This window comes from Oncorhynchus mykiss, chromosome 29 (genome assembly GCF_057628025.1).
Source record: "Oncorhynchus mykiss isolate SJ-2025 chromosome 29, ASM5762802v1, whole genome shotgun sequence".
In the NCBI taxonomy this organism is placed as follows: Eukaryota; Metazoa; Chordata; class Actinopteri; order Salmoniformes; family Salmonidae; genus Oncorhynchus; species Oncorhynchus mykiss.
Window position 1 is genome coordinate 16,124,326 of NC_143050.1, and position 21,548 is coordinate 16,145,873.

General features: G+C 46.7%; 1 protein-coding gene across 10 annotated transcripts in view; it reads right to left on the reverse strand.

Moving 5' to 3' along the window:
- Positions 1-21,548, reverse strand: part of LOC110509425 (pleckstrin homology-like domain family B member 2) — a 32,910-nt gene extending 11,362 nt beyond the window's left edge. For 2 of the 10 annotated variants that reach the window (XM_090226209.1, XM_036967408.2), the window contains exons 1-11: positions 21,291-21,548; positions 19,591-19,665; positions 19,190-19,313; positions 18,412-18,594; positions 12,814-12,933; positions 10,849-11,894; positions 6,984-7,325; positions 5,165-5,302; positions 4,696-4,833; positions 532-774; positions 360-449 (exon numbers count right to left, since the gene is read on the reverse strand). In XM_090226209.1, the coding sequence (XP_090082335.1) occupies positions 360-449; positions 532-774; positions 4,696-4,833; positions 5,165-5,302; positions 6,984-7,325; positions 10,849-11,894; positions 12,814-12,933; positions 18,412-18,594; positions 19,190-19,313; positions 19,591-19,665; positions 21,291-21,341 (2,550 nt within the window). In that variant the 5' untranslated portion in view covers positions 21,342-21,548. Of the gene's footprint in view, positions 1-359; positions 450-531; positions 775-4,695; positions 4,834-5,164; positions 5,306-6,983; positions 7,326-10,848; positions 11,895-12,813; positions 12,934-15,270; positions 15,403-18,411; positions 18,595-19,189; positions 19,314-19,590; positions 19,666-20,160; positions 20,288-21,290 lie in introns of those variants that run through there. The other 8 variants (XM_036967409.2, XM_036967407.2, XM_090226210.1 and 5 more) reach the window with 7 other exon arrangements.

The window sequence follows — 21,548 nt, forward strand, 5'->3', positions numbered from 1 at the left end:
ATGGACTCTACATGTATATATTAACAGATTCCTTCAAAGTATGTACACAACCCAACCCACTCGGGGTGTGGTGCGTCTTGCTAGTGCTATTTTTTGTTTATTTTAAATGTTTTGTTGTTGTTTTTTCTTGTATGTATTTGTTGCTTTTGTTTATGCGTCTTATCTTTCAATAACAATCCGTGCAGTTACCTGTATGTTGGAATTGAATGCAAAAAAAAGAAACATGGAAACGATACAAGAGGTTTTTCAGAAAGGAACCTGTCAGGCATTTCAGTCATGCACTGTGAGGCTCTTAGAAGAGACCGCTGCCATCTGCTGGCCAGACATATGCACTGTTAGTAGTGTATTGTAAATCATACCTCCTTCATGGCAACAGGGTTGTTAGGGAAGGCCTGCCCTCCAGTCAGTTCAGCATACTTCCTCTCCAGAGAAGCCAGGTTCTCCCTCTCCTAGAGACACACAGACTGTCAGTCAAACAACGGTAAAGATATACAGATACAAAACAGAACCAGTACACAAAAACCTTCTTACCCTCTGAACCATCAGGAGCAGGTTGTTCTTCTCTTTTAGGAAGCTGTCCTTCTCTCGCTGAGACTGCTGAGTAATCTGTGTAGACTGCTTCTTCAGGGTCAGGAGTCTCTCCTTGCGTGTGACAGTACTACGCTGGTAATCTGCTATCTCTCTGAGTAGTTGCTGACCCTCCTTGCCCTTGTCCTGACCACTCGCTCTTTCCAGCTGCTGGAACTCCAGCTCCGCCTCCAGCACCTCAACATCCTGACGAACAGCACACACACACACACACACACACACACACACACACACACACACACACACACACACACACACACACACACATCATTTAAGGTTGAGAATGCACTGGCTTTGAGTGGGTCCTTGTGTGGAGGATTCAAATTCACAGACAGACAAATACATTGACATTTTACAGACAAATAGACCATAATAATGAGCTCCCATTATCCTGTAATGCCAATAAAATTCCTTAGCTAGCTAACAACAACCTACAATCTCCTTCTTTGCACATACTTCATGCCACTGCACTTTCCATTCTTGGATGGGACCACTGCTACTCTCCTTTTCGAAATGCCTACAAGGCCCTCCCCCACCCTCCCTTCAGCAATCCGATCACAACTCCATTTTGCTCCTCCCTTCCTGTAGGCAGAAACTCAAACAGGAAGCATCCGCGTTAAGGTATATTTGCTGGTGGTCTGACCAATTGGAATCCATGCTTCAAGATTGGTTTGATCACACGGACTGGAATATGTTCCAGGTAGCCTCTGAGAATAACATTGACGTATACACAGACATGGTGACTGAGTTAATCAGAAAGTGTATAGAGGATGTTGTTCCCACTGTGACTATTAAAACCTACCCAAACCAGAAACCGTGGATAGATGGCAGCATTCACGCAAAACTGAAAGCGTGAACGACCTCATTTAACCAGGGCAAGGTGACTGGGAATATGGTAGAATACAAACAGTGTACTTATTCCCTAGGGTAGCCTAGTGGTTAGAGCGTTGGACTAGTAACCGGAAGGTTGCAAGTTCAAACCCCCCGAGCTGACAAGGTACAAATCTGTCGTTCTGCCCCTGAACAAGGCAGTTAACCCGCTGTTCCTAGGCCGTCATTGAAAATAAGAATGTGTTCTTAACTGACTTGCCTAGTTAAATAAAGGTCAAATTAAAAAAAAAAAAAAAAAAATCCCCTTGTAAGGCAATCAAACAGGCAAAACTTCAGTCCAGAAAAAAAGTGTCGCAATTCAACGGCTCAGACACAAGACGGACGTGGCAGGGTCTACAGAGAATCACGGATTACAAAGGGAAAACCAGCCACATCGCAGACACCAACATCTTGCTCCCGGACAAGCTTCTTTGCTCACTTTGAGGATAACACAGTGCCACTGACATGGCCCGCTACCAAGGACTGTGGGCTCTCCTTCTCTCTGGCCAACATTAACCCTCGTAAGACTGCCGGGCCAGACGGCATCCCTAGCCACGTCCTCAGAGCATGCGCAGACCCGCTGGCTGGAGTGTTTACGGATATATTCAATCTCTCCCTATCCCAGTGTGCTGTCCCCACTTGCTTCAAGATGTCCACGATTCTTCCTGTACCCAAGAAAGCAAAGGTAACTGAACTAAATGACTATCACTCACTTCTGTCATCATGAAGTGTTTTGAGAGGCTAGGTAAGGATCATATCACCTCTACCTTACCTGACACACTAAACCCACTTCAATTTGCTTACCACCCCAATAGGGTCTGAACCCCACCCTGCCCAACGCATCACCAGGGGCACACTGCCTGCCCTCCAGGACACGATGTCACAGGAAGGCCAAAAAGATCATCAAGCACATCAACCACCCGAGCCACGGCCTGTTCACTCCGCTATCATCCGTAGGTCAGTACAGGTGTATCAAAGCTGGGACTGAGAGACTGAAATACATATTCTATCTCAATGCCATCAGACTGTTAAATAGCCATCACTAGCCGGTTACCACCTGGTTACTCAGCCCTGCACCATAGAGGCTGCTGCTCTATATACATAGCCATGGAATCACTGGCCACTTTAATAATGGAACACTAGTCATTAGCTTTTGTACTGTATTTTAGTCAATGCCACTCCGACATTGCTCATCCAAATATATTTCTTAATTTGATTAATTTACTTTTAGATTTGTGTGTATTATTGTGAATTTTTAGATACCACTGCACTGTTGGAGTTAGGAACACAAGCTTTTTTCTACACCCACAATAATATCTGCAAAAAATGTGAATGTGACCAATAACATTTGATTTGACTATCTCTGTCTGAACCATAACAGAAAGGCCATCAAGTGAAACCAATAACAATAAGGGAGCTGTCTGAGTGAGACAGGGAGGATATGAGGACATCTATAAAAGGGAGAGAAGAGCCAAAGAGGAGGACCCTATGTGCACCACAGAAACAGAACAGAAAGGAAAACCCATGGTGATTACAAGGAGTGGGGGGGAAGTTAGGAAGAGGGGCAGCCAGAGAGGAGGAGTAGGAGGGGCAGCCAGAGAGGATCAGGAGGAGGAGGGGCAGCCAGAGAGGAGGAGGAGGAGGAGGAGGGGCAGCCAGAGATTAGGAGAAGTTAGACAGGAGGAGGAGAAGTTAGACAGGAGGAAGAGAAGTTAGACAGGAGGAGGAGGGGAAACCAGAGAGGAGGAGGAGGGGAAACCAGAGAGGAGGAGGAGGGGCAGCCAGAGAGGAGGAGGAGGGGCAGCCAGAGAGGAGGAGGAGGGGCAGCCAGAGAGGAGGGGCAGCCAAAGAGGAGGGGCAGCCAGAGAGGAGGAGGAGGGGCAGCCAGAGAGGAGGGGCAGCCAAAGAGGGGCAGCCAGAGATTAGGAGAAGTTAGACAGGAGGAGGAGGAGAAGTTAGACAGGAGGAAGAGAAGTTAGACAGGAGGAGGAGGGGCAGCCAGAGAGGAGGAGGGGCAGCCAGAGAGGAGGGGCAGCCAGAGAGGAGGGGCAGCCAGAGAGGAGGGGCAGCCAAAGAGGAGGGGCAGCCAGAGAGGAGGAGGAGGGGCAGCCAGAGAGGAGGAGAAGTTAGACAGGAGGAGGAGAAGTTAGACAGGAGGAAGAGAAGTTAGACAGGAGGAGGAGGGGAAACCAGAGAGGAGGAGGAGGGGAAACCAGAGAGGAGGAGGAGGGGCAGCCAGAGAGGAGGAGGAGGGGCAGCCAGAGAGGAGGAGGGGCAGCCAGAGAGGAGGGGCAGCCAAAGAGGAGGGGCAGCCAAAGAGGAGGGGCAGCCAGAGAGGAGGGGCAGCCAGAGAGGAGGAGGAGGGGCAGCCAGAGAGGAGGAGAAGTTAGACAGGAGGAGGAGAAGTTAGACAGGAGGAAGAGAAGTTAGACAGGAGGAGGAGGGGAAACCAGAGAGGAGGAGGAGGGGAAACCAGAGAGGAGGAGGAGGGGCAGCCAGAGAGGAGGAGGAGGGGCAGCCAGAGAGGAGGAGGGGCAGCCAGAGAGGAGGGGCAGCCAAAGAGGAGGGGCAGCCAAAGAGGAGGGGCAGCCAGAGAGGAGGGGCAGCCAGAGAGGAGGAGGAGGGGCAGCCAGAGAGGAGGAGAAGTTAGACAGGAGGAGGAGGGGAAACCAGAGAGGCGGAAGAGGGGCAGCCAGAGAGGCGGAAGAGGGGCAGCCAGAGAGGCGGAGGAGGGGCAGCCAGAGAGGGAAGCAGAAGCACTTTAGTGGAAGAAAGGCAGCCACACTAACTGAGGAGCATGAGGGACCAGTTAGAAGTTAGCGCCTCGGGACAGGTGTCCAGCTGGGTCCTCTGGTCAGAGACAAGCTCCTCCAACCACTCTACCTTAACCCTCTCAACATCGAGCAGGGCTTTGTGCTGCACAGCAGTGGGGACACACAAACATGCGTGCTCATAAGAACACACTGACACCCACAACACAGCAAAGACTGAGAGCAAGGAAAGAGAGTGTTAGTGAAGGTAAAGGAGGAACCAAGGAGGCAGCAGAAAAGAAGGCCTGCCCTACTGTATTCAGACCCGTGGGCTGGACTGAAGATTCCTCCAACTCAGATTCTCACCACTGAAACCCCAACTCCCACACATACTTTGTGTCTCTCCCTCCCACTCTCCAACTCACATTCCCTGTGTCTGAAAGCAATGGCATCCAACTCACAGAGATGGACAACATGTTGCTGTTACCTGGGACTTGTCTGTGAGGACAGTCTTGTCAATGCTGCCAATCTTCTCATTGAGTTGGTCCAGTACCTCCTTCTCCCTATGTAGCAGGGCCATCTCAGAGTCCTGCTCTCCCTCCAGCAGAGCCCGCTCCACCTCCATCTGCACCACACACACACACACACACACACACACACACACACACACACACACACACACACACACAGCTTAAAATCAGTATTGTTAGCTCCCCAAAGCCAGACACAGATGGACCAAAATTATCCCCCCTCCCCCACTACTGTCATTACCCAGCCACTGTAAACACTAATTTCCTAACTCCACAAAGAATCCCAACTCATAAACACACACATAACAACACCCACTGACACACACACATAACACACAGCATGGGTGAAGCTCCCTCCATTCACTCTCCCGTGCTGTGCTCTGTAGTGCTATGTTGTGTTGTGTGGTACTGTGTTGTGCTGCATACCTCTCTGATGGATTCCTCCATCTGGTTGTCCAGGTCTTTGATCTTCTGCTCCAACTCTTCTATGTTGTTCAGCACCTGGATCCTCTCTTCCTCGATACGTGTTACTTCCTGTTTCAGATGCACGTCCTCCGTAGCCTGCTGCTGGTGATATTACAGAGCCATCGTCAGTCCATGGGCCTACAAACTATCAATCAATCAACCAATATAGACTATCAAGCAATCAATCAAATGTATTGTATAACGCTCTTTTTACATCAGCAGTTGTTACAGAGTGTTTTACAGAAACCCAGCCTAAACCTCCCGCTATCTACTCACAATGTGTGTTACTGTCAACACTGTGATGATGTCATGTCTTAAACACGATATGGTCCACTACAGGATCACCCCTCATTTAAAGCTATGGTACATGTTTTTTATGTTTTCTTAACAACCTTCTGATTTGTAGCTAATAGTACATTGGTTAGATGGAGCTGCCTCAGATTGCTGTCAGCGATAATGAGGGGGAGTAATGCCCCTTCCATGTGTCTGTAATGCAGCGGAGATTCAGGTCCCTCAGGAGAACAGGGACTGTGTTAATACTCTACTGTCTCACAAGGCGTCTACTGCACAAGCCTCAGTGATCTCCTATCAGTAAGAGAGCCCTTCTGCCACCAGAGAGTCAACATCAGCTCCTGTCATCAGCCCCTGATCTAATCCACACACGTCCGGGCGCACACTGTATCTGACACATCACAACCTCTATCATATCTGCTGCCTGCTCCGCCTCCAGTTAGAAGCCTTCAGGAGTCCTGCTGAACAGCAGAGCCTCACGTGGCAGGCGGACAGCAGTCCTGGGATTAATGGGCTGTTTCTGAGGCCGTATCTGACTGGCTGCTCCACTGTTCCCCTGCCAGGATTTAGGAATATGAGATGGAAGAAGAGATTGGATTGGAAGGTTCAATAACTAATGTATTTAATGGGACATAGCTGTAACAAATTATAGTGGAAATGTATTCTCTACATGGAATGAAATATAATACTCATCTTGTAGTCGGGTACCAGATGAAAGTAGTAAAGTAGGCCCCAACATATTTTATTTTCCAAATACACAAAGCTTGTATGATTATCTGTTGTAATGGTATAAATATTCATATCAGCTACAAAGTATGTACCGGGTATTATAAGTACTTTATTATTAACAAAACATCTTACACACAGCACATGAGTGCGCACAGTTATTCTACTGAGGATAAAGTCATTTCCTGTTCCCCTTCCTTTCAGAAAGTCTGAGTGGCTGTAACTGTATTCCCCAGAGAACTCCTCCATTAAAACTAAACACACCATTAAGTCATTACTGATCTAGAGTGGAAAATGCCACAGTTTTACAGCCCCTCTAGAAGTGTAACAGTGGCTCTGGGACTGAGACTGGGGTTAGGTGCAGAGAGACTGAGCTCCTCGTGACATACTGGGGCACTGTTGGAGGTGTACTCTGTGTGTAAGAATTCCATATATCTTTAACAACACTGATACCTCCACCCTCACTGCGCTGCATAGTTTCCTCTACATTCACACCAACTCTGTCATGGGTGAACACACACAGCTATGTCGGAATGAGTTACTGTGTCATGCAGATGCTTTGATAAATCCCTCCCTAACCCTGTAATTATCAACAACAAGCCCTTGGTTTCATACTTTTCCCACTCATGTTCTACTGTGAGTACAGTATGTGTGCACCCACATGTTTGGCTGTCTAAAAGGATGTGCTTGTTTGATGTTGAAAGGGTTAGAGATGAAAGACCTCGGGTCTCAAGACAATGTTAGACATGTCTCCAGGACTTACCCTGGCTCTGTGGTGAGGGGAGGGTGAGGGGACAATGCTACGCAGGCTGACAGCAGGTGACTGGGCCCTGGCATCCCTTGCTTCTCTGTGCCCGCTGTGGCGGCGCTGGCGGACCTGCCGCACCTCAGCCAGCTGGTACTCCCGGGCTTTGGGGCCAAAGCCGTTCTCCGGGGCGGTGCCACTGACGCTGCCGGGGTAGTCGGAGAACACTGACTCATCATCAGACTCCTGCAGCTTCTCCAGCTCCTTGTTGATCTTCTGCAGGTCGGAGATGGCCGAGCCGCCCTGGTCCTGGACCAGCTCAGTACACAGGCTCAGGATGGTCTCCAGCCGCTGGTGCTCCTATACACATTACAGGGAGAGGACCCATGATTAACACAGTCACACATTACAGGAAGAGGACCCGTGGTTAACACAGTCACACATTACAGGGAGAGGACCCGTGATTAACACAGTCACACATTACATGGAGAGGACCAGTGATTAACACAGTCACACATTACAGGGAGAGGACCAGTGATTAACACAGTCACACATTACAGGGAGAGGACCAGTGATTAACACAGTCACACATTACAGGGAGAGGACCAGTGATTAACACAGTCACACATTACAGGGAGAGGACCAGTGATTAACACAGTCACACATTACAGGGAGAGGACCAGTTGTTAACACAGTCACACATTACAGGGAGAGGACCAGTGATTAACACAGTCACACATTACAGGGAGAGGACCAGTTGTTAACACAGTCACACATTACAGGGAGAGGACCAGTGATTAACACAGTCACACATTACAGGGAGAGGACCAGTGATTAACACAGTCACACATTACAGGGAGAGGACCAGTGATTAACACAGTCACACATTACAGGGAGAGGACCAGTGATTAACACAGTCACACATTACAGGGAGAGGACCTGTGGTTAACATAGTCACAGATTACAGGGAGAGTACCCGTGGTTAACACAGTCACACATTACAGGGAGAGGACCCGTGGTTGACACAGTCACACATTCCAGGGAGAGTACCCGTGGTTAACACAGTCACAGATTACAGGGAGAGGACCAGTTGTTAACACAGTCACAGATTACAGGGAGAGGACCAGTGATTAACACAGTCACACATTACAGGGAGAGGACCCGTGGTTAACACAGTCACACATTACAGGGAGAGGACCAGTGGTTAACACAGTCACACATTACAGGGAGAGGACCAGTGGTTAACACAGTCACACATTACAGGGAGAGGACCCGTGGTTAACACAGTCACACATTACAGGGAGAGTACCAGTGATTAACACAGTCACACATTACAGGGAGAGGACCCGTGGTTAACACAGTCACACATTACAGGGAGAGTACCAGTGATTAACACAGTCACACATTACAGGAAGAGGACCAGTGATTAACACAGTCAAACATTACAGGGAGAGGACCAGTTTTGAGAACAGTCACACATTACAGGAAGACGACCAGTGGTTAACACAGTCACACATTACAGGAAGACGACCAGTTGTTAACACAGTCACACATTACAGGAAGACGACCAGTTGTTAACACAGTCACACATTACAGGGAGAGGACCAGTGATTAACACAATCACACATTACAGGGAGAGGGCCCGTGATTAACACAGTCACACATTCCAGGGAGAGTACCTGTGGTTAACACAGTCACACATTCCAGGGAGAGTACCCGTGGTTAACACAGTCACACATTCCAGGGAGAGTACCAGTGATTAACACAGTCACACATTACAGGGAGAGGACCCGTGGTTAACACAGTCACACATTCCAGGGAGAGTACCAGTGATTAACACAGTCACACATTACAGGGAGAGGACCCGTGGTTAACACAGTCACACATTACAGGGAGAGGACCAGTTGTTAACACAGTCACACATTACAGGGAGAGGACCAGTGATTAACACAGTCACACATTACAGGGAGAGGACCCGTGGTTAACACAGTCACACATTACAGGGAGAGGGCCAGTGATTAACACAGTCACACATTACAGGGAGAGGACCAGTTGTTAACACAGTCACACATTACAGGGAGAGGACCCGTGATTAACACAATCACACATTACAGGGAGAGGGCCCGTGATTAACACAGTCACACATTCCAGGGAGAGTACCTGTGGTTAACACAGTCACACATTCCAGGGAGAGTACCCGTGGTTAACACAGTCACACATTCCAGGGAGAGTACCAGTGATTAACACAGTCACACATTACAGGGAGAGGACCCGTGGTTAACACAGTCACACATTCCAGGGAGAGTACCAGTGATTAACACAGTCACACATTACAGGGAGAGGACCCGTGGTTAACACAGTCACACATTACAGGGAGAGGACCAGTTGTTAACACAGTCACACATTACAGGGAGAGGACCAGTGATTAACACAGTCACACATTACAGGGAGAGGACCCGTGGTTAACACAGTCACACATTACAGGGAGAGGGCCAGTGATTAACACAGTCACACATTACAGGGAGAGGACCAGTTGTTAACACAGTCACACATTACAGGGAGAGGACCCGTGGTTAACACAGTCACACATTACAGGGAGAGGACCCGTGGTTAACACAGTCACACATTACAGGGAGAGGACCAGTGATTAACACAGCCACACATTACAGGGAGAGGACCAGTGATTAACACAGTCACACATTACAGGGAGAGGACCAGTGGTTAACACAGTCACACAATACAGGGAGAGGACCAGTTGTTAACACAGTCACACATTACAGGGAGAGGACCAGTGATTAACACAGCCACACATTACAGGGAGAGGACCAGTTGTTAACACAGTCATACATTACAGGGAGAGGACCAGTTGTTAACACAGTCACACATTACAGGGAGAGGACCAGTGATTAACACAGTCACACATTACAGGGAGAGGACCAGTGATTAACACAGTCACACATTACAGGGAGAGGACCAGTGGTTAACACAGTCACACAATACAGGGAGAGGACCAGTTGTTAACACAGTCACACATTACAGGGAGAGGACCAGTGATTAACACAGTCACACATTACAGGGAGAGGACCCTTGATTAACACAGTCACACATTACAGGGAGAGGACCAGTTGTTAACACAGTCACACATTGCAGGGAGAGGACCCGTGGTTAACACAGTCACATATTATTGCCAATGTACTACTCATTAGACTCAGACTGTATTATTGGGATCCAATTGTTTCATAGATGGGTATTTTCATCTATTTACAGTCTTCTGTCAACACAATGGGATCATGTCATCATCACCCAAAAGCCCTATCAAACAACCTATAAACTACCCATAGAAACACAATAAAACCAGAGAAACCACATTTCAAATGTAATCAAGTGATTTTCCGAGGAACACAAAGTTCAAATGAGTCTTAACCAGTCTGACCAACAGTCTGACCAACAGTCTGACCAACAGTCTGACCAACAGTCTGACCAACAGTCTGACCAACTGGTTCATGGCGCACCGCTCCGTGTGTTCCATCTCTTTACAGCAGGAGTGTGAGAGTGTGTTCAGTCAATGAAACATGATGACAACTAGCCAGAACATCCAATTAGCCTTCTCAAGAAATAAAAGCTGAAATCAAAGCACTATAAGCACTTTCATGTATTCATAACAGTCCCTAGTAAAGAGACGGGACCAGACAAACTAGCAGAATGAAACCAGGTGTCGAAGTCACACAATCAGAGCCTGCTAGAGTAGTAGACTCTAGACTGAAGAATAAAGGCAGGATAATAATAATAATAATGACATCATAATAAAAAAGGTTTAATAATAATGAATAGAGTGCATTAAACAACAAGTAAAATGACTGATCTAAGGCTGTGTTTATCTCACCAGTCTCTGCACCTCCTGTTCTCTGAGCCTCTCGTCTCTCTGGTGCTTGTGGTAGTCTGTAAGCTCCTCCTTCCCATTCAGAGAGCTGATGCTGCCTCTTCTTGATCTCAGCCCCAGCCCACCCTTCCCAAAGGACTGCCTCCTCTCCCCCAAGCCCAGGTCCAGGCAGGGTGAGGAGCCCCGCAGGCCCCCATGCTCCAGTTCACAGCCCAGCGAGGCCAGAGAGGCCAGGCTGGCCCTGCGGGGAGTACCCGGTACGCTGGCTGTTGCTAGCACTGTTACGTCTGGCGGCCGCTCCAGAGGAGACAGGCTGCGCCTCGTTTTGGAGGACAGGGACACAGAACCCTTCTCCCCTCTGTGGGAGCCCATGGAGCGGCGTGGGGGCAGAGACAGGGCTGTGGAGTCTGCCGACCGGTGGAGGCGGGGTAGAGAGCGGCTGTGGGTAGAGCCCAGGCCGTTGAGTGACCCTGTAGAGTACTTCCTCTGACGTGGCGCAGGGTCCATACCATTGTCCCCGTTCCGGCCCTGGGCATAGAACCTGCGACCTAGGCGAGGGCTGGAGGGCATGCTGGCCGCCCCACTGTGGCCCTGAGGAGGACTGTGTGCAGGCTCCCCATAGGAAGAGGAACCATTCCACATGGATAGGAGAGAACTGGCTACATTTGGGCAATGCCTGTCAGAGGAGCTAGAGAGGAGCAGGCTGTCCTGTGATTGGTGGCGTGAGCGGGTGTATGGCGGTTTGGGGCTGAGAGGACGCTCACCCTGGCGAGGGGAGGGGGGCATGCTACTACTGGTCATGTAGGGGAGGCCTCTGGAGGAGGGGGGGCGCTCGGCACTCCTGGGGGGCGTGGGGGACAGGGGGCTGGGAGGGGGCAGGCTGAGGTAGGTACGGGTAGATTCTGCGCTGGCCCTCAGGCTAGCCTCTAGAGCACTCTTCCGGCGTTGCAGAGTCTCCATCAGGTCCTGCAGCTCCGCCTTCGATCGGGAGCCTCTCATCATGGTGCCATCCACTGAGACGCCATTGCTGTGCTCAGTCTTTACACAGTCTGTGGAAACATCAGATGCATAGAAACCAAACTCTCATTAATGTGTATATATGATCCTGTCTTGGAGCACAGTAAAAACACACCCTATACTCAAGCCTAACGCCTATAAGCTGAGAGAGACTGAGGCAACCAGCATGAGTGGGATCTAATAACCAAACAGTGATCAGACCCTGTAGTATGCTGACTAAGGAGGGAGAAACCAGCGAAGAACGTCCTTCAGACGGTTCTGGGCCCAAAACAAACATAGTCTGTGGGTAAGGAAAGCTTCTTCTAAAAATGGAAGAATGCTGGCGGAGTGAGACGGGCCGGAATGCCTTTGTACTTTCTGGCAATGAGGGAGAGCCTGGACCCTGAGGAATCACCTCTGTCAGCACGCCCCTTCCTCCCACCGACCCGGCACCCGCGGCCCAGTATGCAGTGCAGGGTTTCTGCTCTGAGACCACCTGGGCTGGCTTACCTCAGGCTCTGTTTATCTGTGCTGACATGCTGTCATTTGTTCTCTCAGTGGATAAACTCACACCGGACAGGGGAGAATGGGGTGGACTTCCATTTATTTATACCTTACATGGGCAGTTTGACCCAAGGTCTTTGGCTGTGTACATAATCGCTTAGCTGAAGAGTATAACCGTCAGACTTGAGTAAAGCAGAGTAGAGTCAAGCAGCGCTAGAGCATGACCCTTGCCCCCAGCAGACAAAGATACAGATAGAGAGATAGAGAGAGAACAAATACATTCTGAACTCTGAGAACCACTTCCTTACCACACAGCCATCACAGTAACACCTTGGTACTTCTGGAGGTTCCTCATGCAGGGGAAAATGGATAAACAGGGGAGAATAGCAGTAGGATTGGGAAATGTAGAGAAATGGCGGTAAGAGTGTAGTCTTCAGGGTTGTGCGAGAGAGAGAGATCGGTCCCTACCTGAGCTGTAGCCCATGGTGGCGACAGGACTCTTCTGGGGCTGCATGCTCTTCATACGTCTGGCCTCCTCAGGGTGGTTAAAGCGGAAGAAGTAGGATTTACCCAGACAGAGTGTGAATCCTGGATAAACAACAGTCAGAACTGACTCTCTCACAAATACACACACATTCAACAGAGTGCTTTGTAGAGTATTTTGAACACAGCCATACACACACACACACACACACACACACACACACACACACAACGGAATGTTTCTACCTTGGAGTAAAGGGCTTTACTGAGTTTTCTCCAATTACATCGACGTCCAAGTAAAACACATTGTTTAATGCAGAGGACAGTAGTGTAAGACATTGTCACGATGCCTCAGTCCAGGCAGCATATGGAGCACATTACAGATACCCTCTGTTCTCTAAACCATACTGTCTGGAGCCGAGGAGCTAAATGAGGAAACCTTACAGAGTAGGAAAACAGATCCTAGGAAAAGAATTCAGCCTCCAATATTAATGGTATCTGAGATGGAAACAAAATTCTCCTCACTTTTGTGGACAAATAATTGACGACTGAGAAGGCAGCTCTGTGTCCCTGAATCAATATTCCATTTCTCTTTTATCTATGTCATTGAGCCGGGCTGTCTTCTACACTGAGACACTGTGATGATTTCAGCAATATTTACTCTCTGAGACTGGGGCTATGACAGAGATGTACAACTCCCTCCCCCCGCACACACGCACACACACACACACACACACACACACACACACACACACACACACACACACAGTTCAGGGCCGGAGTCTTCTGGGTCTGATAATCCAAGGTTTCCTGCTCCGCCAGGCTGATGGTTCTTCAGGAAGTGGGGTATCCTTTTACACAGTCAGCTACATACAATCCATCAGCATTAGTTAATTCACCCTGCTCTGGCCACCTGAAACAGCTTTCCCTCATATGAGAAGTGTGTGTGGGGGGGGGGGGGGGGGGGGACAGCAGGGCAGCAAGGCAGAGAAAATACCAGACAGAGGATTTTTTGTTATAGACACCATTGGGGAAACCCAATTCACAGAGTCCTCCTACACATTTGGGTTCTACTCAATGTGTGTGTGTGTGTGTTATATGACCAGCCTTCCACTGGAACTACTTTACTTTGTAAAATGATATAGTAGGCTGTATATTACTAACTGATTAGACCTGTAATAAGTTGTTCTAATAAAACATTTTAGCAACAACTTAATCCTCTATTAATAACCTGTCTACCACAGAGAATGGCGGTGTGGTACCTCAGATAATCAAACATCCAGGGCTCAGGGAATCCCCCTCTCACAGCCCCTTCTGAGAATAGTAGCCTATCCCTTTTTGTCTAATTAAGTAACCACATAATGACCGCTAATGACATGGTTATTTTGGAGCAAAGATGTAAAAATTACGGACCAATGCGCAGGCCGCTCGACTTCTGATTAGGGACCAACAATGCATGTACAGCTCGACTTCTGATTCGGGACCAATGCACAGGCCGCTTGACTTCTGATTAGGGACCAATGCGCAGGCCGCTCGACCTCTTCTTGCATCTATGCTACTTCCCAATCACATAAAAAAAACAAGAGTGATCAATTTACATAATTCTTATAAATAAGTAGGACTATTGCTATTATTGTTTATTTTTCCCCAAGGAGTACCAACTCACTTCGGGAAAACGTGCAATGAGTACCAAACCACTTCGGGGAAAACTTGCAAGGAGTATCAAACCACTTCGGGGAAAACTTGCAAGGAATACCAAACCACTTCGGGGAAAACTTGCAAGGAGTACCAAATCACTTCGGCGAAACGGTGCAACCATTTGAAAATGATTAAGAAAAGCGCACTCTTGGCAATACAGCTATATATATATATTTTTTTTTAATTAACCTTTGTTAATTAAATAAAGGCAAGTCAGTTAAGAACTAATTCTGATTTACAATGACGGCCTATCCCTGACGTCGCAGGGCCAATTGTGCGCAACCTTATGGGACTCCAAATCACGGCCGGATTATGATACAGCCTGGAATCGAACCAGTGACGCCTCTAACACTGAGATGCAGTGCCTTAGACCGCTACGCCACTCACGAGACCCTTTAAACCCGCTAAAGTTTAAACAGTCCCCTAAAAGGTGTGCGGCATATCCTACTACTGAGTCCATACAAAAATGCACTTCGAGTATTTCAATGGCTTTAAAATAAAATAAGAACATTGACTATTTTGCGCGCAACTCTTTAACAAACTGGACATAACCAAATAAAACCATGTATAGCCTACAATTGAACAATGAATCCAAACTGGAGTTCGCGAAAGATTACTGACTGGTTAAAAAAAAGTTATTATCCTGCAAGATGAGGAGGGAGAATGGTGAAACAGACACGCATGTTCTCTGGAGCAACTTTTGAAAACGTCTGAGATGTTTTTGTTTCGAGGACGACAACTAACCTGTGTGTGCTGTCCCATTCAAACTGTTGAGCGTTGGTGATGGACGGAACTCCTCTGCCTTGGATTAGCATGACAAAGGGACAGAGGCGCTTCCCTCTGCTACCTTGACGAGTCCTCAGACACTCCTCCCCATTCTCAGACGGAGCCCCAAACCCGGGATTGCGCAAATCTGGTTGGCTGATTTGGGTGGTCGCAGACGCGCCAAATTGGGGAGAGGAGGGGGCTTTGGTGGGACGGGGGTGATGGGGGCGGGTGACGTTTGATGCTACAACCCCAACCCTAAGGGACAGTTACATTTTTTTTTTAAATGTAACCTTTTTTAACTAGGCAGTTCGAGTTTACAAACGTGGATATCGATTTTGGATATCATAATTTATTTAATCTAGCCTAATAAATGGCATGCTTTCCCATGATGTCGTGACATGTTTTATCCGACATGGAGGACTACTTTACTCGCATAAAAGGGTTGGATGTAACCTGGTTAATGTAAAGCCATTTTGAGAATGCTGGAATTTTTGAATTTTTGAATTAGCCTAATTAGATTGGTTGGTTGTGTTTATGCCATATATATAAAATGTAATACCTTTTAAAAGTTAAATGACAAATATTTAGGCTGTATTGAAGCGTTAGGTTGTAGGTGCGAGAGGAATAGCCGCTCGGATTTGGAGAGGCAGAGTGCGCTTTAAAACCTTCCTGAATAACTGGGCCTGTCAGGTGCCCACGTGGCCACAATATTATTGGACGACTTGGGAGAATGATGATCTGCAACAGACAGCACATCTCAGTATCAACCTTAAAAAAAACAGCCAGACGGTGTCTTTCTAGACCTTACAAACTGTCGAGAGTAGACCCGCAACTGATCTAAATGCAGAGTATAATTTTTTACTCACTTGAAAACAATAATGCAATTATTAACATGACCTGTATGAATTGTGAAGCCTTTCTGTAATGTATGTTTTTATTATTACAAATACTTCAAAATTAACAAAAAGTGACGTTAGCTGATTAAGATTATATCAAAGAACACAATGTAAAATATCTCCTAAACCTGCGTTTGCCACAGACGATACAAAAACCCTACAAAACGCCATTCATTTCCCCCATAAGCTTTGTACAATGAACCATAGTGGAGTTCGTGCCTACAAAAAAAGACTCCATTACTATTTACCTCTATTGACACTATGAATGGTGGATAGAGGACAGGACAGACAGACTGGTAGACTATACTGACTTGTGGTATAGTAAAAGTTAGCAGGGAAAAGCATAGTTCATAAGGGAAATACCAAAACACCTTGATATAGGGGAAGTGCCAGCAAGCAGATGAGGCAATTTGGCTAGGATGGAAGAAATTATATAGTGCAACCTTCACTATCACGAATGTAAACCAGGGAAAAATTGCACTACCCTGTCTTGTGCCCAATAAAAAAAACACACAACCCTCCCCAAAGCAAAACATATTTTTTTGATACAACCCCTCCCCTATTTTGGACCCCCACCCCCCCTTTCCCACAGTACATTTAGAACTGTCCCTAATCGACCCAAGCTGAGAAAGCAGTCCAAAGAGCAATGTCTAAAACAAAATCATCAGCACGTTATGCACATCACTCAAGTCTCTAATCAGTGCTTTTCCTTGTTTCTTTCACACCTAAATAATGTAGACCACTGTGTGTTTTCCCTTAGGGCATTACAAACGACAGAAACCAGGTAGAGCTACTACAATGGTCCTGGTAACACTACAAACACTAATACATATGGCTGACATTATAATAATATAATAATAATTAGAATATAACTCATATTACAAAGAAGCAGTGACAGTGACTGATGAACTAACAAATTCACGACTGTCATCTCTCAGAGTGTGGACCGTGGGATAGTGTGTATGTACGGTCTGTGTGTTTGGGGTGTATTTGTACAAGTGAAAGTTAGGCAGTGGAAGGCAGGGGCCTCGCCCACTGCTGAAACCCTTCAGGCTCTGCTCTCCATCACACTCACAACTGCTGTTACATCATGGGGAGGGGCTGCTGATTATTTCCAGATGCTGCTCTTTAGTCCTTGTTGAAAATCTCTCTCAACACACACACACACACACACACACACACACACACACACACACACACACACACACACACACACACACACAGTATTAAACACACCAAACAATTTTCTCTCTTACACGCCAATGATGCAGAGATGATGAGTGGTGATCAAGTCGATGTGTAATGTTATTTTGTACATTGCGTGTGAAGGAGGGGAGTGAATACCAGACACGTACTGTACCATGTTTAATATCTTTGCTGAGAAGCATCTGTGTGTTTGTGTGTCTACGAACCTCGAGCACAGAAACTCTAACGACTACTACTCCTTCTACTGTAAACACTACATATATGGATGTATTCTTTGGACTCTGACATTGCTCGTCCTAATATTTTTATATTTCTTAATTCCTGTCTGGTGGTGGTTAACTGGTGCAGTGAATCAGGCGCAGGAGAGCAGCAATGAGCGTACAAGGTATTTAATTCCACGACAGCACCAGTATACAGACAATACTCAAGTGCGGAGAAATACCGGTCACTCGAAAATAACGGGCGTAAATACATAACCCGGCAAACATAACTAGCCGACAAGTACCGCCATGAACAATCAATAAACACGCACACTAACATGTGGGAAACAGAGGGTTAAATAATGAACACGTAATTTGGGAATAGAAACCAGGTTTGTAGAAAACAAAGACAAAACAAATGGAAAATGAAAAGTGGATCGGCGATGGCTAAAAGACCGGTGACGTCGACCGCACAGAGTTACAGCATATGTGAAGTCTCACCCCACTAAGCACCTCACCCAATCTCAATAGGGCAGGCCTACTGTATGTCAACAGCATGGCCTGATGGGTAACTGACCGGCGACAAGAAATCATTAATTCTCACAGTTTGTTGTCCTAACACTACAGGAGATTACATCCTTAGACAAGACCAGAGGAGTTGAAAATATTTTCTACTTCACCTAAATCTGATACTGGTATCCATCTGTATGTTTGCATATGAACCATTTAATACGTTTAATATGTTGATGACAAGTGTGTGTGTGGGTATGCATGCATGTGCATATGTGAGTATGTGCATTACTTTGCGGTATTACCTTGTGTCAGCAATGTTGGCTTTGAGACATGGACTCCATCAAGTGAGCACAGGTTTCCGGAAGGGTGAAGGGTGATGACTCCTCCTCTATTTATAATACGACAATGCTCTGCCTCTATACCCAGGCCCTCAATAGTGATGTCTTGAGGTACGGACGCATCCTCTCGGCCAATTCGGGTCACACCTGAAACACAGAAAAGTCTCGTCATTGGAAGCTACTGTCTCTGTAGCACATAGCACCCCATATGAAACATCAACACACGGCAGGTAGCCTAGCGGTTAAGAGCGTTGGGCCAGTAACCAAAAGGTCACTGGTTGAAATCCCAGAGCCGGCAAGGTGGAAAAATCTGCTGTAGAGGGGTTGGGTTAAATGCACATTTTGGTTGAATGCGTTCAGTTGTGCAACTGACTAAGTAACGCCTTTCCCCTTTCTTTCATGCATACAGTAGTGCTGGTCATAACCCCTCTACATTTAACACTGGTTTATTTAAAAGGCATGTGACTATGCACTGATATTATGGCATTCACACAGCATTGCTAGGTGAAATCATCCTGGGTTTTAGCAGCCAAGAGACACACTCACACCAGAGTACTTGCAGTTCAGTGCTTCCCTTCTGGGAAGTACAGGAAGACTACAGAACTGTGTTTGTGTACTCTAGATATCAACTGGACTTTATTTACATAAATGCATCTAGGTTATTTATTTGTGTGTGCGTGTGTGTGTGTGTGTGTGTGTGTGTGTGTGTGTGTGTGTGTGTGTGTGTGTGTAGTGTGCATACCTTCATTTAGGGGCATAAGTGTAATGGCAACACTGAGCCGGCCACTGCCCAGGCCAACCAGGTGAGGTGTGGTCGTCTGTACCTTCAGGCTTCCTCCAGTCTCTATCAGGTTGATTGGTGGCCTCTGTGGGGAAAGAGAGAGTGAGGTAGGGTCCTGGAGTAGTGCTGTGAGCTTTAACAAAATAGAGAGTGTGTGTGTGTCACAGGAGGTTGGTGGCACCTTATTGGGGAGGACGGGTTCGTGGTAATGGCTGGAGTGGAATAGATGGAAGGGTATCAAATACATCAAACACATGGTTTCCGTGTGTTTGATGCCATTCCATTTGCTCAGTTCCAGCCATTATTATGAGCCGTCCTCCTCTTAGCAGCCTCCACTGGTGTGTGTGTGTGTGTGTACTCACCATGGATGTAGCTAGAACTTGCTGATCAGATTCTGCCTGGGACTGGCTCTCTGTACAGCTGCTTGTGTCTGAGTCCTATAAACCAACAGAACGATGTAAGCCCAAGAGTAGACCCAGACACACACACACACACACACACACACACACACACACACACACACACACACACACACACACACACACACACACACACACACACACACACACACACACACACACACACACACACACACACACACACACACACATACACACACACACACACACTAACAACTCTCTGAGAACAGATGGATGTCATAGGAAGTTCCAGAGGGAGATGACCTTACATCAGGAGGGAGAATGTGGTGGGGAAAAGGAATGGGAGTGGTTTAGGAGAGAAAATTAGGAACAGATTCAGGGGATTTTGAGAGAGGGGGAGCGAGACAGAAACTACAGAAAGAGAAAGTGAGAGAATTGTTGAAAAGATTGAATCTAAATAGAATAGAGAAACAGAGAGTCAGTAAAAGTAGAAAAAAAACAAGCAACCTCGAAAATTGAGGAGTGAGGACAAGTTATTAAACTCAGACTGACAAATCACAACAATCCAGTGGAAATTGATTAGAGCTGAAAGTAATGTGAAGTGATAATCCCTCTGCTCCAGTCTCCTGCTAGTTTCTAGGTATGTCCTTGTGCCCCAGGAGTTGTGAAAACTCATGCATTTCCTCTCATTGAAAGCTCACATCCTGTATGAGGTCACTGGTAATACCATCATATTATTTCCTAACTTCAGGGGCAGTTGGGACTTGGGCATTTCCACAGTAACAGAGCGATGTCGAGACTCATATATTTTTTTAAACACATTTACTTGAAGAACAGTGCAGCACAAACAGCACAAACGTCATCCCGTTACCAAACTTACTTTTTAATGTTCTGTGGAAATTGTTAAAAGTAATCCTTGTGTAATCCTACTCTGAGTTGTATGGTTTGATTACTTTGCAACCATTGGTTTTTGTTTGGCATTAATTTTAAAGTGAGTCTCAGCATTACCCTGTTAAAAACCCATTTAAGCAGAAACAGATTGTGTGTTCACTTAGCTGTGTTATTGCATGTCAAAACACCCATGCTGTGTTTAGGCTCTGGGAACCAGGTCATGGTTCAGAGTGAATCTTAATAGTGGGCTATCGTCTGAAAGTCCATCATGAGCTCACGAGGGGAATGACACAACAGGGCAAACGGTCACTATATATCACTATATCTACCACCATTTCCCTTCAAGAGTTCAAGAGTCAGCTCCTGATCTATATAGTATTAATCAATTGATAAAACGTTACATCCTCCACATGTATTCAAAGTCATTCCTGTCCTAATGACCATGGACATAGAGTTGTGTTTACAGTGTAAACACCATCAGAGTGTTGTGTCTCACATCTCTCCTCCAATGGAATCCTAGTAACAGCTCTCATCCGGGGCCAGATCATAAAATGTAAAGGAATTTGGGTTTTTGATAGATTTGTATCTGCTGCTGCAAGTCACATTATTCAGAGGATAATAATGTAGCCATTGTTACCCGCAGTGTTCAGGATTACAACGTCTGTAGCCTACTATCAGAGACTGTTTAAAAATGAGAAAATAACTAACAGTGTAGGAAGCAATTTTCTTTTAAATCAGTTAGAGCTTCAAGCTAGTCAGACCACTTGTAAAATTGTAGGAAAAAAACGTACCATTGTTGAAGTCGAACTGCAAGCTTCAGTTATAACTCCCGAAATGGACATTAATGGCAAATTAATCTAATTACGAGGAGGGCATCTCTTTACAGTGCGAGACACTGTTCGTTGGGGGGGGTTCTTCGGTGCCATTAAGGTCTCGACTCTCGACAGAATATTCACAAGTCCAAAAGAAGACTGTAGCATTATTGGTGGAATGAAACTTGCGGATTGTCATCTCTTCTGGACGGAAGGATACATATTTTTGTAAACAGG